General features: G+C 47.8%; 1 protein-coding gene across 1 annotated transcript in view; it reads left to right on the top strand.

Annotated features, from left to right (window-relative positions):
• The window catches only part of KBTBD4 (kelch repeat and BTB domain containing 4), a 118,082-nt gene that overhangs the window by 29,665 nt on the left and 70,598 nt on the right, over positions 1-17,819 (top strand). Inside the window, exon 2 of the mRNA XM_086959743.1 lies at positions 15,333-15,965. Coding sequence (XP_086815869.1) covers positions 15,333-15,965 — 633 coding nt within the window. The remainder of the gene's footprint in view (positions 1-15,332; positions 15,966-17,819) is intronic.

Below are 17,819 nucleotides of genomic sequence, written 5' to 3'. Positions count from 1 at the left end.
CGACGGCTTGAGAGTGGCTTCCAAAGTAAACACTGAGCAAATATGAGCAAGTCAGGGATGCACGTAAGGTGCAAATTAGCTCCTCGTGGCAGGTCTGTTTTTAAATTGTTGCCGCTCCAGAAGACACTGCCATGGTGGGGCGTTATGCAGGGCGCACAGAATAAAAGCTGATTAATGACAATCCAAGCCGGGGCAAGGATGAGCGGCTTGTATTTTTCAGCTGCTCGCTTAGTGGAATGTCCTCCCATACTGGGCTCTTATTCAGCGCGGATCCATTGGAAGCGACCATGTGCCCACGGACATGGATACAGAAACAAGACTACACTTGTCAGTGAGGTGGTTCTGTGAGCACAGTCCACACCCCAAGCCCTGCAAAAGAAAACTACTTGCGGCTGCAAACACAGCAAATTTGACCATGAGCTCCATGCGTGTCTGCAGTTGCACCTCGTGGGTGACTCAATGGGCAGTGTCGGCAGCGCCACAAACCAAGCACTCAATACTGATAAGAAACATACAGTCGATATAAATGTCTCAACAAACCAGTAGGTACAAGAACACTGAACTCCGTTCTAATATACAAAAAAGAAAACCAATCGCGGACACCAATCTAGACTGTCGAGCAGCAAAGAAAGAGGCAGAAAAATGATGTCTGTCCTATTTGGTTGCTAGGAAGCGTTACATTTGGTGAACTGGACAGTGATGTTGTTTCCATGATGTTCATTGGAGATGTAGTTGTGATTTTTTTTTTTTTTAGTAATGTTAGAGATGCAAAATCCAAGCCTCCGGTCCTGACAGAATCATAAGTGCACAGAAGATGCTTCTCTCAATCTCCAATTTAAGAGTCTACCTACAATTTTTCACGAAATCGGGCGGAGCTGAGATCATATGTTAGGGCAATAAAGGTACTCATAAGGTACCTTGTAGGAAAAGGCGCTTTGCTCTTCGCACTGTTTGAATCCAGGTTCACATGGCAGTTAAGTTGTCGCCAGAAAGCAGCATTTTACAAAAGAAGCATTTATTGTAGGAATCCTGTTATAGAACAATGGACATCACAGGCCTTGCGTGGCGGGATTGGGTATGAAGATGAGGTTGTGGTATCGGGCAGCAAGAATCTACAGTTCAGCTTTCCTTTAGAAAGACTGGTCAAAATGGGCACTAAATACAGACTCCACCAAACATCAGCCTCTTCCTGTCGGGTGGTTCCTGCTTAGAGATCAGCCTCTTCCTGTCGGGTGGTTCCTGCTCAGAGATCAGCCTCTTCCTGTCGGGTGGTTCCTGCTCAGAGATCAGCCTCTTCCTGTCGGGTGGTTCCTGCTCAGAGATCAGCCTCGTCCTGCCAGCTGTTTCATGCTCGGAGAACAGTCCTTTCTTGTTGTAGCAGTATACACACCGACTCTGATCAGGGCTTGCTCCTGCTGTTGCTCCCAGCTCTGATGCTGCAGTGGCTGCTCTACTCCCGGCCTTACAGCTGCAGCTCTGCTCCAGTCCTGGATTTACTCCAGTTCTGCTCCAGTCCTGGTCTTACCCAGCTCCAAACTTTCAGCCTTGTACACACCGTCCTACAGTCAGAACCCAGCACTTTGGAGGTGTTTGCTACCCTTGGCTTCTTCCTCCTTGTGCTGCTAGGCACTACTTTCCAGAGTGCATCATCTCTAAATTCTAGTACAACTTGGACAGATAGTGTGACTTCCAACTGGATTGTCCTTTCCTCAGAACCTCTAAGAGGTGAATGATGGATCCCTTCATTGAGCACTTGACATGCTGGTACAGGATTTAAGATGGTAACAACATCCTAGTAGGAAGGACTCTATGCACCCTGAGGCTGGATGAGTAATGGATTTATGAGACCTGTGGCCTCTCTATACATAATGCAGCTTCAGTCCTATCTTCCTTCTGTAGAAAACAGCTCTTCAGCACCACAGTCAAACCCCACCCCCACAGCGAGGAACTAACGTAGACCACAGTGTGGTAGTCGGGACAGGAATGTCCTCTGCATGGTACTCTGGTGTGTTTGCCTGCTCTGTACTTGGGATCTTGACTTTTCGTGTGGCCCTGGCGTCTTCCTAATCTAGCGCTGCACAGAGGCCTATGCCTGTCCAGAGACCTCTGGGAGTACTCCATGCGTGGCTTTTCTGGGCAGCAGACTACTGTCCCTGTTCTGGGTGTAGTGCATAAAGCAGCGGTGGCAGCATACTATGTTTTTGAACACATCGGTGGTGGGTCTAGACCTTTCTATCTATTTCACTGGGAGTGAGGCCCACTGGCTCACTTGTGCAAAGTTCTGCTGTTAGGTGTGCGCACAGGCCATGAGCTAGTACCCTGTATGTTGCGTGTATCATGTAACACGTAACACTTGTGGTCACAAGCTATGTATGAGTGAACCTGAGTAATGAGGCCACATGGGTCCATTTTGTATGCGCTGGGCCTGGCCTAGCACAAGATGGAGGGTGAGGACTGTGCTTGCCTGCAGTAGAAGTGAGCTGCTTGCGTTTCTGTAGCCGGTGGGAAAGATGGAGACCGTGCTACCTTTAGCATCTCTGTGAGCAAGGAGCTGCTGATTACTCTACCTAAGCCCTGCTCTTGTAAATGATAATCCGTATTTGTAAAGCATGAACTACTCACCCTTACGGGTCTCAAGGCACTGGGGGTTGTTGTGGAAATTAAGTGAGCTATTGCCCAGTGTCACGTGGTGCTGAGGTGCCGCTGGAGCCGGGGATCAAACCGCGAACCCTTTGCTCCGAAGTCAGCTGCCCTGGCTGCTGCACCACATTTCTCCACTCTTGGTGGATGTAGTGCTGAGGGGTGGGGCTTCAGCCTTTGTTGTGAGAGTAGAGGACGTTTCTAGGTGAGGCCCGCCCTTTGGTCTGTCTACGAGTACTCCATTTTGGCTGAAGACAACCAGATGCAGAAACTTTGCATCTCTTTTTGCCTCTGTGGGTACACCAGTTGGGAGACAGCCCATTGCTACCTGCTGTGAGAAGCATCACTCTACACAAATGCTTTGTCTGAAGAGCATTCTCAACAAACAAAGAAACACATACCGGTTCTTCAGTTTGAGACACTGGATCCACATGCCATGCCTAGAAGTTTTGTGCAAAAGTGGGACACTAACCATCCAACTTTGTTCCAGTTCCAAATGCTTTATGACTGAGGTACTCGAAGGACAAATGTGCAACCAGGGCTGGTGTCTGCCTGATGGCCAGGCCCTTTGAAATGAGGGGACTTCACCTCAAGTCTGGAGTTTCTGTTGGAGTAGCTGCTGGTTTGTCCCGAAGCACCTATAGTCCCGCCTTCTGAGAGAGGTAAGGAGTCTACCCGGCCCCTCCTGTCTTTAGACTGTCCAGGAGGAGAGATACGCATGGCTTCCCCAGTGCCTTTGGGAGGGAGTGGACTACACAACCGAGCTAGGGGAATCTTGTCCGTCATGTAGGTCCCCTTGGTCTTTCATTCTATTTCCTGGCAGGAACAGTAGGTGCTGTGATCCTCGCAAGCCCAGTCAGGGATGCAACTGCACAATCATGTTATGTTATGTTTAAATTTTTGCCGAGTGCATGGCTGCCCGAGCATCGGGACGTCCCAGCGCTGACTGTCTAGCAGAGTGGGAGGAGTAGGCAGCTTAGAGATTGAGAAAAAAAAGCCAGTCCTTCTAAAGATCCAGTGGTCAGATATACTACAGGTAGAGAAAGTTAGGGAGTTCCAATGGGCGGGAGCCAATGACTTGAACGAGCTGCTACCCGCTCTAGCCCTGCGTACCAGGGGTACTGTGGCCAGATGCAGATCTGCTGAGCGCCGGGCCCAGTGGTTGCGTAAGGGGAGCACATATCGCTCAAAATCCTAGGGCAGAGGCCTGAGAAGATCTTGTGAATGACCCAGAGAGTTTTAAAGTAAATTCTCTGTTCTATATGCAGACAATGAACCTGGCGAAGTAGGTCCGAGACGTGACAATACTTTTGTAGTGCGAACAGAGTGCGGGCTGCAGCGTTCTGGGAACGTTGAAGTCTTTTGGTCACTGATTTATTGGAACCAAGAAGCCGCACATTACTGTAGTCCACTCTTGACAGGGCAATGGATTGAACAATTAGCTGTTGGGTGTGAGCGTCAAAGTCCCAGAATATACTCTAGACCGCATAGAAGTCCAAAGCTGGTGCCTGCCACAGATTTATGGTGCACCACAAATGAAAGGGTGTCATCTACCTAAACTCCCAAGTTCTTAACCATGGGTTTAGGTAGGGGTGGGTGCTCCAAGAGCAGAGGGCCACCACTGGCTGCCCCAGAGATGGGGGGTCCCTGCCTACCAGGAGGACCTCTGATTTGGTGGAGTTCAATTGGAGATAGTTATCAGCCATCCATTCAGAGATGGCAGTTAGATCTTCCTGAAATTGCACAGAATCCTGGTGTGGATTACTAGAGAAGGTAAGAGCCAGCTGAGTGTCATCAGCATATGACACCAGAGGGATGTTCCGGGCTTTAGCTATGAAAGCCAGAGGTTGAATATAGATATTGAATAAAGTAGGGCTCCATGCTGAACCTTCGGGAACACCACAGTGTAGAGGTTGAATGAGGAAGGAGAAGGGAAGGTGAAGACTTGGAAGGTCCGGTCGGCCAAAAAAGACGAGAGCCAAGAGAGGGCCTTGCCATTGACGCCGATCTCCCTTAGCCGGTATAGCAGATCTTATAAGACACTGTGTCAAAGGCTTCACTCAGGTCAAGCAGAATTAGTGCTGAGGTTCTGCCCTCGTCAAGGGAGGATCGCAGCTGCTCCGTGAACTCAAGCAGTGCGTGTTTTTTTTTTTTAATTATTATTTAAAAAAAAAAAAATTTTACTATGCCGAGGCCAAAAAACGCTTCCAGGTATTGAGTTTAAATGGTGTTTGCATGGAGTTCAGTGGTTTTGGAGAGGAATGGGCACAGGGAGATAGGTCGTAGTTTTCAGGCTTGGATGCCTCCCGCACCGTTTTAGGTCTCGCACCTGCGTTACAGTGCGCAACATTGCTCGTGCAGCGAGAGACCTCTTGAGGGGGTTTGAAAATGGACCTAGGACTCACACACGCTGTGCTTGTCCTTTTGGCCCACACTATTGGCCTTTGTGTGCGGCTTTTTATAAAAGATAGCACGCAATTGGCCAAAGGCGGGCGCATTGCTCTGCCCATGGCCTATTGGTGTCTGTTACGAGCACCTGTCATCATGTGGTTTCTATTATCGTGCTGAGACACGAGCGCGATAATTGAAACCACATGTCTCGCTGTGGCGCCCGCGCGCGGGATTGTTCATTTTTGGATCTATTTGTCAGGGAAGCAACTAAATGAAAGAACCGCTGACATCTTGTGTGCTTCTTGTTCCCAATTTCAACAGCAGAGCACGGGCTTAAAATATTTTACCTATTAGCGTTTCAAACGTAAATTAGCCATGGCAGGACACACGAATGTACAGCTGCCTCAAACGGCCCACCCTGCTGGATTATCTGCTGATAAAAATGAACGCCCTGTCTGCGGCCAGGCCCGCTCCCTACTCCCCTCCCCCTCCCTGTTTTCTGCGTCTGTACCTCCGAGACCTACCTCCAGAACAAGTCACGAAACCTGGCACGTCCTTGCCCCGGGTTGGACCCATAACGCCTCCGAGGGGGAGGGGTTCAGCAACTTTCAGTTCGGGGCATTGTGGCAACCGGGGAAGAGCATGAGCTGAAGGGAAGGGAAGCTCACCTGTGGCAGCAGTGGAGCACGGCTGCCTCCCCCAGTCGCATGCTGCAGTCATGGTGAGTGGAAACACCCGTGAGGTAGTGGGCGAGGGCGACGGCTGACCGTCTAGGCAGGTGCGTTTGAGGGGCAGTCCACCGTGTGCGTTTAGTTAACAGCCTAGTTTCCTAACCTGCTGGGTAACTCCCCACACTCCCTTTGATGTACAGCAGGTCAGCCCAGCACTACTAGGAGCCCTTGTGACGTCTATCCAGAGCAAACCCAGCCTCCCTTTACAAACCTGCTCAATTGCCCTCTTGCATGTCGTAATTAAGCACGCATCAGCCCTGCAAGCTGCTTACCTGAGATCGTCTTAAGTGCGCTTAGTTCTTCTCTGCAAACTGGTTACCTGGGCTCTATAAATAAAACATGGGCGCAGACAGCACACCTCTGCGGACCAGGCGAACATGTTTAGCTGCAATTCTTTCTAGTCTGTGGACGTCCGAGACGTGACTGACGGTCAGCGTCTTATTTTCAGCAGTCTGCACTTGTATTGTCTGCAGGTGCGTTTCTAGGAGTTGCCATACCAGAGAGAATAGACATTCATAATCCCATCCACCTGCCTATGCAAGTCCGGGATTGGTGAACCCTTCTATGGGTGTTTCTCACGCCACCTCAAAGTGACGATTATCTTCTTGATAATTAGGCAACTGTTTTTTTTTTTTTTTAATCAGAAGGGCGCCTAAATACTGCGATATGCGCCATGTGCACTCCTTTTTCATTTGACTGGAAAACCCATACACAACTTCTTTTACACCTTTTTAGGTCTCGTCTATTATATCCCGCAGGGATAAATGGACGAGAGTAATGTAATTGAAACAAACTCTCTGACCAAGCAGATTCTATGCGGATTTCTCACAATGCATGTTAACTCTTGAAGCGTGACGCTTCTCCAGTGCACGCTTGGCCTCGCACTCCACCATCAAAGGCTTCTGCTCCCCCTCACTCACACCCCATCTGCTCCTTTCCTCCCTCCCACTCACTGGCTCCCCTGCGCCCCCCACACCCCCCACCAGGCTCTTGAAGCGCGACGCTTCACCAGCGCTTCCCTCCCACTCGCTCACTCCCCTTCTCCCGTGCTCCCGACCCCCTTCCAACTTGTTTTTGGGACTAGAACACTGTTTCCTACGCCCAAAGTCGGCAGCTCGCTTTTGCCCTTCAGGCCCAGCTTGTTTTGGTTAACTCTTCACTTTTGGAGCTCACACACAGCATTTGCATTTCTAGGTTTCCTGCTAATCCGACTCAGTCAGAGGGCATTTCTAATCTAACGTGGTTCCAGCATTTGAATGTCTTTGATCAGGGCGGTTTGAGGGCGCCTGCTCAGTGCATTGCCCCCAACCCTTGTTTTATTTTGCTCCAGAATGTTTGTTTACCGGATCCTGGATGCCTTTAAATTTAATTATTACGTCTGCATTTTTAAAATAGAGCCGGTGGGACTCGAACACTGTTTCCTACGCCCAAAGTCGGCAGCTCGAGCCAAATCCCTATACATGTATACTTGCAGCCGATCACAATATGGCCACTATTGACGGCTGATCCTTTCAACTCCTCTTTCCATGTCAATCATGTTGGTATTTGTATGAGGTTTGAACAATCGGCCTCGGAGTTATCTACATTGCGTGTTTACTCTTGTACATGCCTTCAGTTTCTTACACTTCTGACGGGCCTCAGACAGGCGTTTTTTATAGGTTGACAGAACTAGATCTGTGATGTGCTACTCGCTTGGGTTAACTCTTGGGTTCACATGTTAACTCTTGAAGCGTGACGCTTCTCCAACGCGCGCTTGGCCTCCCACACCACATCAAAGACTTCTGCTCCCCCTCACTCACACCCCATCCCCATATGCTCCTTCCCTCCCTCCCACTCGCTGGCTCACCCGCGCCCCACCAGGCTCTTGAAGCGCGACGCCTCACGAACTAGATTATGTTGTATTCTGAAGAAATGATTGACACTGGCTGACCCTCCCACCCATCTAACTTGGAAAACCAGATATATACGCACTTTCTGTGACTGCTGCCCAAAGGCCAAATCATTTCTCATTGCCGTGTGTCTCTTTAACTCGCTCCTACATTCCGCACCCAGTGCTTTCCCCTCCGGTGCTGGCATCTGAGCTCCCCTTTAAATAAGAGAATCTAATTTCCCTTCCTGTCAGACACGTATCTAGATGTCAATTAAATGCAGCCTACCGACTCTCATTAGCTTCTCATCGAACGGCCTCTCTAGAGGGACGTGATGTAAACAATGTTATTTCCGCCTCAAGCTCCCGCAGCCCATTTCCAAAGACTAAAAGCATATTTACAGCCAACATGATAACTTTCCACAATTTCCGACGGATCTTAAGCACTCCCGAAAGCAGAGGCACAGGCATGCTTTCAAGACTCGTTTTTTATTTGGTTCGGAGCCTCTTGTTTTATATTGTCACATTACTATTGCAATTCAGGAAAGTTAACATTTTCCAGCAAAATAACATTTGTGGCATGCTTTTAGGGGGAGCAGGCAGTGACTACTTTCAACACATTTTTAAGCGTTCTAAGACATACAAAACATTATTCTTTACATTTATGTTGCAGCGTCACAAAATAATGGGAAGACAATCTAATTCATCTATAGGTGTTCACAGTCCGTTCCTGCTCAATTAAACCAACTGGATATTTTATTTTTTCATACCTCCAGATCTGTTTCCCACATGAACATATCTTGTTTTTTTTATGTGTTCAGGCGCCACCCAAGATCTCCTCTCCGCACTGCTGCATCTGTAAATTCATCCCCCACCCCCATATTCCCTGCCAGGTTCTTCTCCCCTTTCACTTCTACCTGCTTTTAATTATTTATTTAGTTGCACGCATTGCTTGTTTAGTGGAGCCAGCTTTTTAAAAAAAATAGTTTGTGTTTGAGCGGCAACCATGAGCACCTCACCGCACTGCTGCATCTGTAAATTTAAACCACCCTTCTCTGTCAGGTTCTCCTCCCCTCGTGCTTCCTGTGACTGCCCATAGTCCCCACAGCTATTAGCACTCCTACAATACGGCCACACAAGGCAAAACCTTCTTCAAACAAGCATTTACAATGCAATAGGTCTCACATGTACGCAAGTTTAAGCTATTGCCACTGTAAATGACAATGCCTTTTATTTATGTTTTACAAACAAAAACATAAATAAAAGGCATTGTCATTTACAATGTGTTAGACCTGTCAGCCCTTTGGGTGGTCCCGCCTATTATTTATTTATTTAGATTGTCCCTTTTTGCCTGCTAGTATATTTCATTTTTATGTTCACTGGAAATTTTTGGTGTTGTACTAGGGGGTGGGTGCTACCTTGTCCCCATCAATTTTTTATTGAGGCCTAGGTGAACCTTATAATGATGAAAATGTAGTCACACAAAATGGTGGCTGGTAACTGCCACAACTGATTACCTCCGGAACTGGCCCCATAGGAGAGTATGGGAGAAGCTCCAGAACTTTCCAGCTGGTTCTGGAAGCCTGAGGCCAGCCTATATAAGGGTCAGAACTAGGGCGGCCATTTTAGGAGTGACCAGAGAGTTGGTGTGGGACCTGGTCTGGGGAAGAGTGAGGCGATATTGCGGGGAGGAAGGCGCATTGAGTGAGGGTAGATCGTCCTCTGGGCCGGCTGCCTCCTTTAATGACGTGACCCCCTACCTATCGACCAAGCCCTACCATTGTGGAGTTACTTCTGGCTCCTTACATTCGTCAAGTGCTCCTAGGCTATCTTCAGTGTGCTATATGAAACTGGCCTGGGGAGTCAAAATGCGGAAGTATCTGTGACCAAAGAGACACTGAGACTAGCGGCAAATCTGAAATTCTCATATCCTGCCTGTGGAGTTTGAATCAGCCGAGCTGTGAGACTCTACGCTGGCAGCTCGAGGCCCAGGATATTGCAGGCCGCTTAGGAGGGAAAGCGGAGAATCGGCCTTGAAAACGGGAAGAGACACTCGCTGTGAGAGAGGTCCTGGAGCGCTGAGTGAAGGACCCACTGCGGCCGCTGTAATCTCCATCTGCGCGGGAGTGTGCCTGTCGTGAATACTTCCTCCGGAGTTGATGAGGGGAAGTCAGGCAAGCGCAGCTGAGGAGCGGCGGAAGCGGGAGAACTCCACAGCAGGATCGCTGTAGCGACGGAAGAGGCGGAGAGGAGCTGAAGGAGTCCGGCCGTGGTTGGAGACCTGTGTGCATGCGGAGTCGGCGAGAGGTGCACTCCGGAAGAGCTTTGTAATGCCATGAAGACCGGCAGAACAGAAGCGGTGAGATCCCGCCCCATTTAGTCAAGCAAGTGGAATCTGCTGACAGCGGAGCCTTCCCCCGTTCTCAAGAAACCGATCGGGCCCCCCTAGGAAGCGGACGGACAGAACTACGTGGTCACAGTAAGCTGGGGCATTGGTTGGGCGGGTGGAGAAATTCGCGTTTAGACCAACATACCTCCAACTTAATGACTCGCACCACAAACAGTGCTCATTAACTGCGTGACTGACACACCCCGGAGATTACCAGGTTTGGGTAGGTTTTATGAAAGAGAGGTCCCTTAATAAAAACAAAACTTGTCAACTAAAGGAGAACAGGGCAACAAGGTGGACTCACGAAGGGTGAAAAGGGAAGGTAATAAGGGAGCTTTCGCCTTCAGATCACTAAAGGGCTCCTGGATGAACTTGAGCTTTAACCTGCCAAATAAATGTAGTCACAGAGTAAGCTAACTGGCTGTAGAATAAGACTAAGTAATCTGCCGGTTATAACTAGATAAGCAGCTGTGTGGAAATCTTTGCAAGTGAACCACTGGGGGTATAAGACCAATGATTTTACTGCATGTATTGATTGAATACCTTGCCTGTCTTTATTCAGATATTCTTCTATTGAACCAAGGTACTAAAGGGCTAAGTGTGAAGTAATTGCTGAAAATCTGTAATCTTCTGCCAAAAGTAACCTTGAATTCCCAAGGGTAAGGTACAGCTGTAAATAACTGAAAGGAGAATTGATAATTTTCTGGTTGCTTCAATTGTAACTGTGGAACATTTACTGCTGTTGACAGATGGAAGAGGTAATATTGAGCTCCTTTCAATTGAGGGAGAAAAGTGTTGTTGGTGCTATATGAAGTTGTGAATATGCTAGTAAACCAATGCAGAGCTATTTAATGTATTGAAACTAAGAAAAAGAAACTGCTAAGAAACAAAAAGATATTAGAGATTTTTATAAAGCAACTCGTATTTTTCTAAAATTGGTGTAGTGTCATTCTTTGTGTGGATGGGCACTGAATTACTATATTTAGTGTGATGCAAGCTTAACACAATTTGTCTCCGAGTTTAGACCTATCCACTCTGTGCTTAGCTACACAAACTGGACTGGGTTTCCCCAGGTCCAACACAATGCAATAGCTCAAACCCGCATAATTGCGAGACCTACTGCATTGCACCACTCAACGCCATAGCACCACTCAACGCCACAGCACCCCTCAACGCCACAGCGCCCCTCAACGCCACAGCGCCCCTCAACGCCACAGCGCCCCTCAACGCCACAGCGCCCCTCAACGCCACAGCACCCCTCAACGCCACAGCACCCCTCAACGCCACAGCATCACTCAACGCCACAGCACCACTCGGGACCACTGAATGCCACAGCATCACTCGGCACCACTGAAGGCCACAGCATCACTCGGCACCACTGAAGGCTACAGCATCACTCTGTGTAACCATTCAGCAACAACTGGTTCTAATATGTTCTCTCAATGTTTCAAGCTTTATTACAAATGTCACAAAAAGATGTTAATATTTCACTTCTGTTCTTGGATTTTCATCTCAATAAAATACACTGAGCATAATCTTCACAAAAGTTATTTACAAAAGTTTAAGCTATTGCCATTATAAATTACAATACATTTTATTTAAGTATTAGTTATTAAAAAAAAATAAAAGCCATTGTTGTTTGTAATATTAATACATCTAAGCCATGTAAATACAACACATATTGCATTACAAATACTATAGGGGTCACGTTTACGAAAGTTAAAACTATTGGCATTGTAAATGACAAAGCTATTAATTTAGCTATTTTCAAAGCCAACACATAAATAAAGAATGTGTCATTTACAATACCAATAGCTCAAACTTTCCTAATGCGAGACCTATTGCATTGCAAATGCTTGTTTTAATTGTTCCCCATGAATTTTTAGCTCTGCTATATCTTAAATAGGCTTCCCCAAGGCCCCCCTATCACCCTACAAACACTCTGTAATACCAGGGGGCAGGCAATAACCTCTTACTGTACACATTATTACACTACGCTTTTTGCTTGCGCAACATTACTTACTATCTTTTTGCCTTTTATGCGCCTTTATACACTTCAAATGTTATAAACCGCTATCTTTCCAACTAAATTACCAGCATTTTGCAGGCTGTACAAAATGTTTCCCTATTATTCCTGCTTATAGAAAATTCCTTATTATACTATTTTTATATGCACTGCTTAAAGCCTAAACAGGCAACTAAACAAGCAGTTACAAGTAGTCACCTTGCACAACAAAACACATTATAAATAAATTGGTACAGAAAATGTAGTACCACCAACCTATATTTCTCATACGTTTATTCCTATATGATATTCCTTTCTTTTTTCATACTACAAGTACACACAATCTCACTCTATAAACTTTCCTCCACTTTACTCAACTCAACACCACTCCACACTAAACTACTCAACTCAACTACACTCTATAGTAATTTCCTCTATTCTATACTACACCACTTTACTGTACCACACTACACACTATACGCCTACATTAACAAAATTTGAGTTAGTATTGTTGCATTAATATTTGCTACGCCAAAAACTCAAACTTTTAATAATAAGAGACCTATTGCATTGCAAATGCTTGTTTTTTTAACATAGGAACAACTTTAGCATGGTTCCACGATTTGGAAGTGGAGGGCGAAGATAGAGACACGTGAATCAACTCCAGGCACTCAGATAAGAGGCAGTGTGGACATTTTAAAAAAAGGTCCGGTTTTAGAGGGTCATCAGGGGACCCTGACTTTACCTTGACAAACAGCGCCTCCAAGTCTTTGGGAGAAAGAGGCAAAAAGACAGAGAGAGAGTGGGTCTCAAGGCCAGAGGGTGGACTCCTCCAGGAACATGGAGCGACGTTCCCAGGAAAGAAACTACTGTAGATACGCTCCACCTTATTAACGAAAAATGTAGCCAATACCTCACACTGCAAATTGGAAAATGTGGTGCTGTCCGAGACAGACGTGGATTTTACCATATCTTTCAGGAGTGCGAAAATGGTTTTAGTAGGGTTGCTATTTGTGTTAATCATTTTTGGCCTAGTGTGCGGCCTTACTCTTACGGACTAGTTCATGGTATGCTTTGTGTTCCTATGGTGTGCTTTAGCTATGAGGTCATAAGACCATCTCCAGGCCTGTTCTAGAGTCTTACAATTCTTCTTTGCCAAAATTACTGACTCCTCAAACCAGGCATTGGTCTGTGCGCGTTTAGAATGAGTTAGTTTAGCGGGATTGCAGCTATCCAGTGCTTTATTGACCCATCCCAAGAAGGCATTGTTAGCTGCCTCAATGTTTAGGGGCCATTCTGGACACTTGGTGCATAAGACAGGTTGAAAGGCGGACGGGTCCAGTTTGTGCCACGGACGCTTCATCGAAGGATTGCGATGGGGTTGCGGCTTGGGGCCAGCCAAAGGTAACCGCAGAGAGATGAGGGAATGATCCGTCCAAGGCATAGGAAGGTGGGCCTGTGCCTCCAAAGACTGGAGATTCGAAAAAACGTGATCAAGGCGATGGCCAGCTAAATGTATCTGCCCCAGGACTAGTTGCAACAGTTGGCAGGCTGCCATATCCTTAAGGAAGTTAGTGAAGGGGTAAGAGTGAACATTGAGTGTGCATTTGACTGTGAGCTAGAAAAGGCTGCCCCTGCACCTGCTTCATGCCATCTACTGATTTCCCAAGGGTTGGGCTGGCTGGCGGAGCCACTCTGGAGAGAATTAGTAAAGATGGATCGGGCGAGTGAGTTGCAACAAAGAGGAATCCCGCTACTGGACACTAATGTGTTCAGCACAGTAATATTTAGTACAGTTATGTGACTAAACCTACTTTGTGTGTTAGTAAAGATAAGCAATGGGATGGATATTGGCATTGTTGTGTCTGTTGGTTGATTGTTGAGCGCTCATCTTCAGCACCTCACACTCCCTCCCTGAGAAGCCTAGAAGCCTATGAGTGTTCTTCCTCTCTACCTCCCAGAGAAGCCTGTGATTGTTAACCCTCGTTACCTCCATGAGACGTCTGTCACTGTTCACCCTCGCTACCTTGAGGCACAAGTGCGGAAGGGAATGTACTTTCCAGAGCCATAGCAGAATGGGTCCATGGTTGAGTATCATGGAACACATGAGGAGCCACAGTAGCCCCTTTCTGATCTTTTGCCCTCCAAACATGGTCTGGCAGTGGAGTATTCAGTACTGCTTAGACCACTTATTTTACTGATGGAAGGGGAAAGGAAAAGACAACACCTACAGATTCATGAATCTGTGTGTGAGTGACACTGGTTGGAGGGCCTAACTTGTTACCCAATCATTTAACGTGAATCCCGCCAGTAGTCGAGGAGTAGGGCTGAAAGCGTAGGTTCAAGCTGCCTGCCCAGAAATGAATGTAGAGCAGATGAGGTTCTGGCCCAGCAGGGCTGGGTGAGCGGGAAGAGCCCAGTGGGCCAGATTGATGCGCAGACATGGATCCTTGAATCCTGCCAGGATTCACTGGTGGCCCTGGCAGTGCGGGCTGAGGGGAATGGCGAAGGAAGCGGGTTTCCTGGAAGACTTGTCAAGCGTACTTTTAAGCAGCTGCTTCGGAGCGGTGTGCACGATGGGAGCAGAGTCTGTCTCCAGCCCTTCTGACTCCGTATGTCTGAAGCTTTAGCGAGGACTCTGATCAAACCAGAGTCCAGGAAATGCGGCCTATCCTTAGTATTACTTGAGTGAGGTTGTTAGGCCGTGAAGTGTAGTCTGTGAGAGTGAAGTCTCCTTGATGAGGGATCGGTGAGTCTGTTGAAGCATGAGGCCGGTCTTTAGCATGACGAAGGCACAAGTGGTGTCCGAGGCCACTGAATGGAAATGAGAAGAAGCTGTTAAAGAATATGTGACTGAATTTTCTAAAGTCTGTGATCATAATGCCTGTCACCTGTGGTATTCGTCTTCGCTGACATTTGTAGTGAGAACTGACAATTGTTAGTCATTTTCCTCCGTACGTTAGCAGGAATAGGTGTAGGGAATCGGAAAAAGGTGACGAGAGTGGGAAGAGAGTGGACGACTTGAAGGAGAGATGTAAGGAGGGGTGTGTGGAAGACCGCAGGGAAGTGTGGTGGTCAGAATGAAGTGTGGACGGAAGGATGGAAAGATGAACTACCTTGGGGAAGAATGGAGAGCAGGTAGGTGGAAGAACAGGGGCCAACAGGGAAGAAGGACAGACTGCTGTGAGGGCCAGTGGGCCATGGTTAGAGTGGGGTAGAGAGCGGTCCAGTGGACGCAACAAAGATGCATGTGATTCAACAAGGAGCAAACCGCTCACTGAGGTCTTCCTGTGTTTTTCTTCCTTACAGACCCCTGGGAGCGGAGAATGCGCCCGAGCATGGCTTCGGCAGAGGATGCCAGTGGTCCCAACCCCAGCAGCACCGCAGAAGAGAACTACTTTGTGAAGTACACCTTCACGGACCGCTCGCACAGCAGCCGCGTGGCGCAGAGCATAATGAAGTTGTGTCTGGAGGATGAGCTCTTCGCAGATGTCACAATCTCTGTGGAAGGCAAAGAGTTCCAGCTACACCGACTGGTGCTGTCGGCCCAGAGCTGCTTCTTTCGCTCCATGTTCACATCCAACCTGAAAGAAGCGCACAACAGGGTGATTGAGCTGCAGGATGTCAGCGCAGCTGTCTTCCAGCTCTTAGTGGACTACATCTATCATGGGACAGTGAAGCTGTGCGTGGATGAGCTGCCAGAGACCTACGAGGTGGCCGACATGTACCAGCTTACCTCCCTCTTCAAGGAGTGCTCCCGTTTCCTTGTGCGCACAGTGCAGGTGAAGAACTGCCTTCAGGTAATGTTTCTAGCGGATCAGCACAGTGATCTGGAGCTGTACACCGCCGCAAAACACTGCGCCAAGAGGCACCTGGCCCAGCTGCAGGATACAGATGAGTTCCTGAACCTGCCTCTTCGACTGCTCACTGACATTATCACAGGTGAGAAGTGTGAAGAAGTGTGTCTGTGAATGCATGTGTGTGGAGTAAAGGGAGTTTTTGTGTGTGCCTGTGTGTGTGGAGTAGAGGGAGGGAGTGTGTGTGTGGAGTAAAGCATGTCTGTGCTTGTGTTTGTGTGGAGTAAAGCAGTGTGTGTCTGCATGTGTGTGTAGTGTAAAGGGAGTGTGTGTCTGTGTATGCATGTGTGTGAAGTAAAGGAGTGTGTGTGTGCATGTGTGTGTGGAGTAAAGGAGTGTGTCTGTGCATGTGTGTGTGGAGTAAAGGAGTGTGTCTGTGCATGTGTGTGGAGTAAAGCAGTGTGTGTCTGCATGTGTGTGTAGTGTAAAGGGAGTGTGTGTATGCATGTGTGTGGAGTAAAGGTGTGTGTGCATGTGTGTGGAGTAAAGGAGTGTGTCTATGCATGTGTGTGTGGAGTAGAGCAGTGCGTGTCTGTGCATGTTTGTGTGGAGTAAAGCAGTTTTTGTGTACATGTGTGTGGAGTAAAGGTTGTGTGTGTGTTTTTGCATGTGTGTGGAGTAAACGTTATGTATGTGAGGAGCGTGTGTGTGGGTGGAGCATGTGTGTGGTAAAGGGAGTTTGAGCTATGTGTACAAGCATGAAGAGACCACAGGTGAACTATGTGAATAAGTATCATTTTTCCTCATCTTCCAATCTTCAAATACTGTTTATTTTGTTTGACCTTTGCTCTGTGACCGTCAGTGGGGGGGTTGGCAGACGTGTTGACAATAGACTTGTTCCTGTGTGGAATTAATGTACTACGTGTTTCCTAGTATTTGTTGACACTCTGTATGTCGTGTAACATGGGCATCTTGTTTCTGTCCCTAAATAGGTCATTGTAAAGTCCTCGTCATTATGGATAGAGCCAGGTGTTAATGGCCTAATCTTACTGACTAGTGTTGCAACTCGTTAGCCAGGATAGGTGAAAGCCTCATCGCGGAACAGTGTCTTTCAGCGTGAAAGAATGGAAGTAAATCCCCCGCACTGTAATGCAGCTTGAGGTCAGGTATCCGAGACTCCATTTTGTTCAAGTTCAAGTTCGAGAATTTGTATAGCGCACTACTCACCCAGAGGGTCTCAAGGCGCTTGAGGGGGGTGGGTGCATTACTTATCGAATAGCCATGTTTTTAGCTGCTTTCTGAAGGAGAGGTGGTTCTGTGTAAGGCGGAGGTGAGTGGGGAGAGAATTCCAGGTTTTGGCCGCTAAGTAGGAGAAGGATCTTCCTCCCATGGTGGATCTATGGATGTGTGGGATTGCGGCAATGGCCTGATTGGATGTTCGTAGTTGGTGGGTGGATGTGTAGAAAGACAGTCATTCAGGTCCTAGGTCGTAGAGGGCCTTGTGAGCATGGGTAAGGAGCCGGAAAGTTATTCTTTTGTTGACGGGGAGCCAGTGGAGGTCTTTCAGGTGGCCTGAAATGTGAGCTTGACGGGGGATGTCCAATATGAGTCTGGCGGAGGGGTTTTGGATGCGTTGGAGTTTTTTTCTGAAGTTTGGCTGTGGTTCCGGGGTAGAGGGTATTTCCATAATCCAGTCGGCTAGTGACCAGTGCGTGGGTGACTGTCTTTCTTGTTTCGGTGGGGATCCAATGGAAGATTTTTTTGAGCATGCGTAGTATGTTGAAGCATGAAGATGAGACGGCGTTGACTTGTTTGGTCATCGAGAGGGAGGAGTCTAGGATGAAGCCCAGGTTGCGTGCGTGATCTGTGGGTATGGGTGCTGTACCCACGGCCGGTGGCCACCATGAGTCGTCCCAGGCAGAGGGGGAAGATCCTAGGATGAGGACTTCCGTTTTGTCCGAGTTTAGTTTTAGACGGCTGTTTTTCATCCACTCGGCTA

This window comes from Lissotriton vulgaris, chromosome 2_2, assembly GCF_964263255.1.
Source record: "Lissotriton vulgaris chromosome 2_2, aLisVul1.2, whole genome shotgun sequence".
NCBI classification, from domain to species: Eukaryota; Metazoa; Chordata; class Amphibia; order Caudata; family Salamandridae; genus Lissotriton; species Lissotriton vulgaris.
Note: the sequence above shows the minus strand (reverse complement) of the source record. Positions and strands in the feature narration are given on the sequence as shown.